Below are 9,415 nucleotides of genomic sequence, written 5' to 3' on the forward strand. Positions count from 1 at the left end.
AGGAAGCCTGGTCCCGTCCCCCTGGAGTGATGCGAGCACAGTGCGGGTGACGAAGGAATGAAAAACCCTGGGGAAGCTGTAAAGTACCCTACGCGTGTGCAGGCACAGCCACCCGCAGGTGCACGGCGAGGGCGCTGGCCTGGCTTCCCATCAGGGCTCCGCTCTGGTCCAGTGACCGCTCCCTTCCCGGTCCGCTCTCCCTCCCTCTGTCCCTCCCTCCCTGCCATCAAGGAGCGCTGGCTCCCGGCATGCCGTGCGCCGCTGACAACCTTATAAATAGTCGCCTTTGCGGGCCGGGCGGCCGGCGAGGACGGGCAGGGCACACGCTGTCCCCGGTGCCCACCCGCACCCCTCCCTCAGGTCAGTGTGTGCCCGTGTGCGTGCCTGTGCACGTGGGGGGGGGGGTGCCCCTGCGGGGAGTGGGGGGTGCGTGTTTGTGTGTGGCAGGGCGTCCTCCGGGTTTGCGTGGCTGTGTTTGTATCCATGGTTGCGATCTGTGTGCGTCTGCTTGCCTGTTCCCCAGGCTCTGCTCTGGGTATTAGTGCCACACTGTGTGTGCCATTGTGGATGTGTGTGTGTGTGTGTGTGTGTGTGTGTTGCTCTCCCTCCCAGCCTCCGCGACAGTCACCCCTTTGTCCTGCCAGCACTCTTGGGGCTCCAGGTCCCTGCCCTTGGCACGTCCCACCTGGGGACTGGGGAGGGGGAGCTGTGGCTGGACTGCCTGCCCCGAGGACCTGGGCAGGGGCAGCCTAGGTGATGGGAGGAGCTATCCTGTCATGTCATTTTGAGTGCTGGGGGGACGGGAAGCCCCCTGGATGTTTGGCCCCCTGCCCCCGCCTCCTGAAAAGCAGGGGCCCTGTGGGAGCCCTGGGACAGCCCATGGGGCCTTTCCTGCGTGTTGCTCAGTTACCTACCTAGGACTCTCCAGCAGCAGCAGGACTAGGCCTGGGGGTACAAGCCCAGAGAGGGTACAGCAGCTGCCCAAGGTCACACAGCTGAGTGATAGAGTTGGGATTTGAACCCTAGCCAGTTGCCAACCACTGGAAATGCTGCTCTTGGTCAGAAGCTGGGAGACCTGGGTCTTGCCCTGGCCTTGCCTTGTGATTGAGAAGAAGTCGCTGTCCCATCGGGCCTCAGCTCCCCAGGCCCCTCAGCAGACCACCCAGTCATATTAGGAGTTGCCATGGCCCTGATTTGGGGACCTTATAAGGCCTGGGTGCGGAGCCCGTAACCCAACTCTGTCCTGGACCCCTGGCTTCTGTGAGGACTCCTCACAACCCAAGTTATTTTGGACCAAGAAGAGGCAGGTGCCAGCAAGACAGAGGGGCTTAGGTTACCAGGAGGGGGCAGGGCAGGGTGGGGTCAGGAACACCCCTCAGGGTGTCTTCGTGGCAGGCTGTCGCTGGCCTGGGGGCCTCTCCCTCCCCCACCAGCTGCAGAGGGGCACTGGCAGCTGTTACTCTTCCTTAAGCACACTCAGCAGGAAAGAGGTTATAACTCATAGCCCATGAGCAGCGGGACAGTCAGCAAAGCTGCTAAAGGACCTAATGGGTGCCAGGCCCGGGGCAGCAGAAAACGTAGCCTCAAGTGTGACCCCAGCCAGGCCCTGGAGCAAGTCTCTCCTTCCCTCCCGAGGTGACTGTGAGGATGGAGTGAGGCTCCCGGGGCTATGCTCAGCCGGGGCCAGGCCCAGTGTGGTGGACACAGGCCTGCGGTATACAGCAGAGAGGCCCAGTACAGTGTGGTGTGTGTGATGCTGGGCGACGGTCACCTGCCAGTATGGGAGTGGAGAGCAGAGTCCAGGAAGGCTTCCTGAAGGAGGTGACACCTGAACTGAGTCCTAAACAGTAGCACCTTGGGGAAGGGCATCCAGGTGTTGGGTGCAACATTAGCCGGGCCCTGGAGTGGGACACGGTCGTGGTGGGTGAGGGAGATCGGAGCAGTTCAAGCAGTGGCTGATAAGGCTGCAGAAGGTGCTGGGGGCCAGCTCGCTGGGCCCGGTCAGCTACGTTAGGGTTTATTTTGGGGACTGAGGGGGCCATACATGGAAAGGTTTTAAGCAGGTAAAGACGTGGTTTGATGCTTGTCAGAGAAAATCCTGCAGTTTGCCTGGTGGGGCACAGAGGTAAGGAGGCCCACAGGAGGCTGGAGCAGTGGCCAGGTCCCCTGCTTAGAACACGGCAGCGGTGGTGAGGACACGGACTGGAGGGACGTTCAGGAGGGGAGGGCTGGGGCTCGCGTGTGTGGGGTGGACGTGAGTGGGGAGAAGGGCGTCCGCTCTGACTGCAGCCTCTGGCTGGGTGATAGGGCGCAATGCTGGGGACGTGGGAGGGACTGTTTAGAGGCTCGGGGTCTGCGGGGTCTCTGGGCCTGTCCAGGGGCTGTAGATGTTTGGGGCTGGGAGAGGAGGCCTGGGCTGGCTGAGCAGGGATGGGGGTCCTGGGAACCTGACGCCAAAAGTGAGAGGGTGGAGTAGAGGCCCCGGGTGGGGATGTCCCCGGCAGGAGGAATGCTGGCCAAGGGTTGAGGGTCAAAGGCCAAGGCAAGAGTATCTCTGATGTTTGCTGGCGGCCTTGGGGAGGGCTGGTGGGTGGGGAGTAAAGAAGTGGGGGCCAAAGATGTGTTGCAGTCACTCTGAAGGCACTGATGGGAAGGGAAGGTGGAGGGAGACCCCTGGGGCTGTGGATGCAGAGCGGGGGGGGGGGGGTCCCAGGAGGCATTGGGCATTGGCACACACTGAGGGAAGGTGTGGGCAGGGGCCACATCAAGGGTGGAAGTTGGGCCTGTGCAAGGGTGAGAGCCTGGGGACCCCCTCAGCTGAGGACCGTACAGGCTGTGGTCACGTGAGCAGCCCCGCAAATTTCTCTCCCACCCTGGGCCTCTGTGTCCCTTTGAGCATCCTAGTCCAAACCTCATCCCAGATGAGGACACGTGCAGCTCCCCTCCCACCTGCCTGCCTCCGGGCCTTCCTCCCGGCCCTGGGGCGCGTTGTCAAGTTGTCGGGCAGATGCAGGACCCAGGGCCTGTTTTCCGGGAATCGCAAGGGGAGCAGCTCAGCAGTTGTTGGTGTGGCTGTCTATGCCCCTCGGTGCTGCCCCCGCTGTCTGGCCCCACAGGGAGGAGGCAGGGACAGGACAGTGGAGGCATCCAGAGGAAAGGGGACTTTGCGAAGTCCTCCCAGCCTCCTGGGCCTTCCCTGCCCCCACCAGCCCCTCCACCCTCAGAGGACGTCAGGGCCTGGCACACCATGTGGCTGGGTGGGAGCAGAGGCAGGAGAATCCCCCTCCCCCTCCCCACCTGTGCCCTTGTCTTGCAGAGTGCTGACTCGGCTCCCCAGACCTCGGCAGGATGGAAGGTACGGAAGCTCCCCTCTTTACCTGCTCACAGCCTGGGCCTCAGTGTACCCATCTGTTTAGGGGGTGTGCTTTCGGGAGACATTCGGGGAGGGTTTGGACGTGGCTCTGGGGTTGCTAGAAGGGGTCTATCTGGGGGCCTCCAGCATCTTCCTCAGGCCTCTCACAGGATATACCAGCTCCAGGATTACTTTTAGAAGGGAAGAGGCCTCCCTGAGGCTCCTGAGGGCCCCACAGCTCACCTCCTACACTGGTATTTATAGAGCTGAATCTCTGGCTCTTTCTGGAGAGGGGGCGGCGCTGGTGAGGGAAAGCCTGCCCGGTGGAGAGGCCCCAAGAGTGCAAATGCCAAGGCAAACACTGACACATTCCTGCCCCTCTCCCAGACCAGCAGGGGTGGGTCTTGAGGATGTCTTGGGCCCTCCTGGCTCCTATAGGCTGGGACCTGGAGGCAGACGTGGGCCAAGAGCCCGGCTGGCCCGCCTCCTGGCAGCACCACCCATCCCTCCCTGGCGCTGGGCCTCGGCCTGGGCGGCTCTTAAAGGAACCCAGCTGTCCTGGCTGCTGCTGCGGCCTGAGGCCGGCGGTCATCCTTCCACCCCCGGGCCTCTGAACATCCGCTGTCACTGGGCTGTGGCCTCCCCCCCACGCCCAGGCTTGTGCCCATCACACGGCAGCAGACGATGGGAACCCACAGAAGTCGTTCTTCGGCAGCTCCTCTAGACCTCCAGCCCCATGGCTGGGAGGACCCGGGGAACTGCCGAGCTCACCTCCCCACTGGGGCAGGGACTTCTTTCCTAAGTGCACACAGCGAGCTTCCCTGAGAAGCAGGGAAGGCCTGGCAGCCTGGGAAGAGGCCCCGGCCGCAGCCCTAGCTCTGGCATCCCTGGAGCAGGCCCCTGCCTCTAGGCCTAGGTTCCCCACTCTCTGGTGGGGCTACGGTCTTGCTGAGTTCTGAGATAGAGGTTGAAACGTAAGCTCCCTCCCTCTCCGGGCAAGGGTTCCACGTACCCACCAAAGCCCCCTCCCCCCCCAACCCCGGCAACCGTCTCCAGGGCAACGTGTGTTGTGGTTGCCAACTCCACACTGGTACTGCCCAGGGAAGGCAGGCGGCAGGCTGGCCCAGGGCCCGGGAGGGGAAGGGCAGGGGACACAGCAGAGCAGGACCATGTGGGCCTGCTGCTCGGCACCAGACACCCGCAGTGTGGAAGACGCTAACGCCCGAGGTGACCAGGTGTCTCGGCCAACGCGAGGGTTGGCGTCCGAGCCCCTGAGGGTCGCCATCACAGCGCGTGCTGAGTCCGTAGCCTTCAGGCCTGGAACACCCTCTTCTCCCTGACCTGTCCCGGTCTCTGAGTTTTCCTCGCCCCATTATCCCTCACTCTGGGCTGACTCATCTGCCTCTCTGACAGGACCATGAGCTGTGTGTGTGCAACTGCCTGGGGCCCAGCACAGGCCTGGGATCCCAGAGGTACCTCTGGTTCTCTGTCCAGTGACTCACTGAGCTCTGCTTCCCTTTTCTCTCCCACAGAGAAACTGAAGAAAACCAGGATCATCTTTGTGGTGGGTGAGTCCAAGGCAGCAGGCAGGGAGGGGCTTTGCAGGCCCTGGTGGGAGCCTGGGCCTGGGGCTGCACCCTGGGCTCTGCCCCCGCTTCACTGGGTGACCTGGGCAGACCCTGTCCCATTTCTCGGGGCTTCTGAATGGGCGGGCGCTTGCAGGCGGGCCTGGTTCGGGGAAGGGCACCCAGTGTGAGAAGATTGTCCAGAAGTACGGCTACACCCACCTCTCCACCGGGGACCTCCTGCGGGCTGAGGTCAGCTCAGGCTCAGCCAGGGGAAAGATGCTGTCGGAAATCATGGAGAAGGGGCAGCTGGTGCCACTGGTGAGTGGGCCCCGGCAGGGTGAGGGTTGGGGGGTGATGGTGGCCCTGAGTGGACACCAGCCAGCAAAGCCCATGACACACTAGCAAGGCGGACCATGACCTTCTCTGTTTCTGAACCCTCCTGAGGGTCCCCACTGCCCTTGGCAGAAAGTTCCTTCCGGAAGCTCCCAGGAGCCTCCAGGACCTGCCCTGCCAACCCCTCCCACCACCAACCCCTCCCACCACCAACCCCTCCCACCACCAACCCCTCCGGACTCCCACCACCCTGGCCTTTCTGTCCCCTCACACTGATCACACTCTTTCCTGCCTGGAATGTTCTTTCCTCCTCATCTTTCATACCTTGCTGACTCCTCAGACTTAGGCTAAGACCACCCCCTCCCGCCAACTTTATACTCCAGTAGCCTCCCTTCTTTGTCCGTATAACCCATGTCATGCTTGGAAACTATAAATCAACGGTGTAATTGTCTGTCCCCTCAGCAGACTGTGAGTTTGCGGAGGGCAGGGAAGGTCTGCTTTGTTCACAGCTGTGTCCTCAGGGCCCAGACAGGAGGCTGGGAGGAGGGGCTCAGTCATATTATTGAGTGGATGAAGAAATGAATGAATGAATGAACGAATGAATGAATGATTCAATCAATCAATCAAGTCGTCACAGTTCACAGAAGGCTTCCTGGAGAGGGAGGCTTGTTTGGGAAATCTGTGTTAGGGCAGAGGGCATTTCTGGCTGTGGGGCAACGCGTGCAGAGGCCCGAGGAGGGGGTGGAGAATAGGGGGTCATGACCCCGCCTTCTTTTGCCACGCCTCCAGGACACAGTATTGGACATGCTGCGAGACGCCATGCTGGCCAAGGTAGATACTTCCAAAGGCTTCCTGATCGATGGCTACCCCCGGGAGGTGAAGCAGGGGGAAGAGTTTGAGCGGAGGGTAAGTGCAACCTCTTGGAGCTGTGACATGGGATGAGCCGGCGAAGGCTGCTGTGATGGGCAGTTCTGAGCAGAGGGAGAGAGAGACTAATTGTGGGCGGGTGGGAGGGTGGGCAAGGAGGGAGACCAGGGAGACTTTCTGGAAGTCTTTCTAGAAGTCTAGAAGAAAATGAATGGAAGGAGAGAAGGCACCAGGCTGGGGAATTCACGAACATGGCCGCAGGTTCCAGCTCAGCTGCTTGAGGCCTTGGGCCAGTCAGGCTGCCTCTCTGAACCTCGGTGTCCCCAACTGCAAAATGGGGACAGACAGTTCGCAGCTGCCTTGAGGGGCAGCATGGGGATTAGAGAGAATGCATCCTTCAAAAGTGGGGCTTGGCACCCCATAAACACACGATCAGAGGGGCAGGGAACAGCATGGATAGGGCTGGAAGGGTCACACTGGTGTGGGGAGAACAGAATCTGTGGGGCAGGGCAACCGGCAGTGATGTGGGTGGGGACGTTCAGACCAGGCTGAGGCCTTGAATGCCACAGAGGGGCGTCTAGTCTCCTTCCAGGTGCCATGGGGAGTCTGGCTGGAAAGAGTGAGCCTTGAGGATGAGGGCTCTGGGCTGCCTAGCACGGGTGTCCCCCAGGAAGACTTTCCACAGTGGGGGAGCACCTCACTCAAACACACACATGTGCAGGCATATGTGCCCACAGGCATACAAGCACACGTACATGTGCACACAGGTACAGACACTTACACATGCACAAGGCCAGAGGCATATGCACACATGTACACAAGCATCTAATGTACACACACGCACACTCATGCAACGTGTGCACACAGATGCAGTACATCCAGATACAGGGACGCACAGAGATGCACACACATGTGCACACACAGATGCACACACCAATACCTCTGATGTCACAGGCCATATGGGGGAAACATGAAACTGCAAGTGCCCAGGAGGAGGGACAGGCCTGCTGACCTCTAAGGGCGGGTGCGGGCTCAGGGAGGGCTTCTCGGCAGCGGGAATGCCTGCGGGGAGGACCGGGCATCTTAGGGGGCTGGGGCAGGACAGACCTCCATCCCCATTGCCGGTCTCTGTGAGGCTGGGCCATCTTTGGGCTTCCATAGCTTTGAGCCTCATCCAGAGGGAGGATATTATATTCCTTGACATCGAAATGACTGCAAGACCTCAAGAAAGTGTCTGTCCTGGTCTGGGTCTCAGTTTCCCTATCTATGCAATGGGGATTGGCTGGGTTTCCTTCAGACTAGGAGGACATGGACCCTGAGGTCAGATGCCAGGCAACCCTGAGGCACGTCCTGATGTACCAGATGCATGATGTCGCCTCAGGCCCTCAGGGTCACATCTAGAAAATGTGGTTAATGAAAGCTAACCCATCCCTCCTGGGGCCGTTGTGGGTGCTACTGGGCGACAGGGCTGGGCACCTGGTCTTCTCGGCTCTGGACAGCAGGGGGCGCCTGGGCCTCACCAAAGGAGGACAGGTCGGCCTCCTGGCCCTTCCAAATCTTCCCCGCAGATGAAACGCTTATTGCAATGACAGGGACATTGTTCAGAACCCCCAGAGCTCAGCAGGCCCTCGCCCCTTCACTCAGCCCTCCTTATTCCTTTGTCAAGTTCATATCCAGCCTTGCAGGTATAAGACCACCTACCTGCCCTCGGGGGCTCCAGGCCTGGCTGGGGGAGGGACCTTAAGTAAATAACCAGAGGTCCTCCTGAGACAAGCTCGAGGCAGAAGTAAAGGGGGACTGGAAGCGCGTGTCGCAGAGAGCTGGGATGGTGGGGGGGGGGGGCGCATCTGCAAAGACTGTCCTAGAGGAATGAGATCTTAGCTCAAATCCGAAGGCGAGCACTTGGTATTGAGGGAAAGGGTTCCTGGCCAAGGTTCCCGGCATGAGCAAAGGCCTGGCAAGGGAGGAGGTGGATGAGAGCCCAGACCACAGACAGTCCGTGTGGCTGAAGCCAGGAGAGCAAAGGACTGAGAAGCACGAGATGAGGAGGTGGGGGGAAGGGTAGGTCAGGTAAGGAGTTAGGACTTTCTCCTGAGGGCACTGGGGAGCCATGGAAGAGGTTTGAGAAGGGGAGGGGCAGGACAGATTGGTTTTAGGAAGATCCCTCAGGCTGCCTTGCGGGAAGGGCTTGAAGGTCTGAGTGGGTCTCAGTGGGGCCTCAGAAGTGGGAAGATGGGGAGGAGATGGCCCCAGGGGGCAGGAATGAGGCCCCTGTAAATAGTGCCCCGCCTGCAGATCGGACATCCCACGCTGCTGCTGTATGTGGACGCAGGCCCTGAGACCATGACCAAGCGGCTCCTGAAGCGTGGAGAGACCAGCGGACGTGTGGACGACAATGAAGAGACCATCAAGAAGCGCCTGGAGACCTACTACAAGGCCACGGAGCCCGTGATCACCTTCTACGAGAAACGTGGCATCATCCGCAAGGTGCGGGCCCGAGGGCGCCCTAGGCAACCTGGGTCTTTGCCTGGCTTGGCCTCAAATTGCTGTGACCTTGGGCCAGCCCTCCTGTCTGGGCCTTGGTTTCCCCACTGGTTGGATGAGGGGCTGCTGCCCACTGTGGCTGGGCTCAGGGAGCCTGGCCTGGCTTCCGGGAGAGGTCAGCCCCCTGCCTCAGTGGGGCCCACCCAGCCTTCCCCGGCAACCTGCCCTCATGGCCCATCTCCCCACAGGTCAATGCTGAAGGCTCCGTGGACAGTGTCTTCTCCCAGGTCTGCACCTACCTGGACGCCCTCAAGTAGCAAAGCTGGAGCCTCTTCTCCAGCTCAGAGCCCGGCCCCACCCTCGTCCTGACTCAAGGCCTTCCCAGCCTGAGCTCAGCGCTTCCACCCTGCCCGGCTGGAGCACAGGCAGAGGAAGCCACTTTATCCTGTTTTCATGGACAGCCGAGCACTAAAGGAATTTCCAAGGACATTCAGTTTTACTCCTTTTTCTTTGATTCCATCAGGGATGATTCACAAGGCGTGGCTGCCCCAGCCTTGAGTCCTCAGCCCCTCCCCTTCCCGTTCCTCTCTGGGCCCCTCAGCCCACCTCAGCCGGCGCCCCTCTCCTGGCTCCGTTGGAAGATGCAGGGCCCTTCTTCACACGTGGCGTGCTGGACCTGGGCTGTGCCAAGCCTGGGGACGCTGGGTGACTGAGGAGTGGTCCTGGCTCTTGGGGGCTCGTGGTCAGGCAGAGCTGGGCCCCGGCCCGGGTTCCTCTGCATCCTTGCCGTGTGGTCTTGGTCCTGAGCCCC

At 60.9% G+C, this 9,415-nt stretch overlaps 1 protein-coding gene across 3 annotated transcripts; it reads left to right on the plus strand.

The window, feature by feature from the left end:
* The first annotated feature begins 265 nt into the window (after window positions 1–265).
* AK1 (adenylate kinase 1) lies at window positions 266–9,093 on the plus strand. Of its 3 annotated transcripts, none has more exons than XM_027104768.1 (7): window positions 266–360; window positions 3,317–3,355; window positions 4,885–4,920; window positions 5,075–5,238; window positions 6,043–6,159; window positions 8,416–8,607; window positions 8,853–9,093. In XM_027104768.1, exons 2-7 carry the CDS (start codon window positions 3,349–3,351, stop codon window positions 8,919–8,921), a joined length of 585 nt encoding a protein of 194 aa, XP_026960569.1. In that variant the 5' UTR covers window positions 266–360; window positions 3,317–3,348; the 3' UTR covers window positions 8,922–9,093. The 3 variants fall into 3 exon arrangements, with proteins under 3 accessions (XP_026960569.1, XP_026960570.1, XP_026960568.1); XM_027104769.1 differs by lacking the exon at window positions 266–360 and adding an exon at window positions 1,646–1,821; XM_027104767.1 differs by lacking the exons at window positions 266–360; window positions 3,317–3,355 and adding an exon at window positions 4,507–4,579.
* The last annotated feature ends 322 nt before the right edge of the window (window positions 9,094–9,415 follow it).

Source organism: Aethalodelphis obliquidens, unplaced genomic scaffold, assembly GCF_003676395.1.
Source record: "Aethalodelphis obliquidens isolate GAN/ISIS:26980383/991018 unplaced genomic scaffold, ASM367639v1 scaffold7, whole genome shotgun sequence".
NCBI classification, from domain to species: Eukaryota; Metazoa; Chordata; class Mammalia; order Artiodactyla; family Delphinidae; genus Aethalodelphis; species Aethalodelphis obliquidens.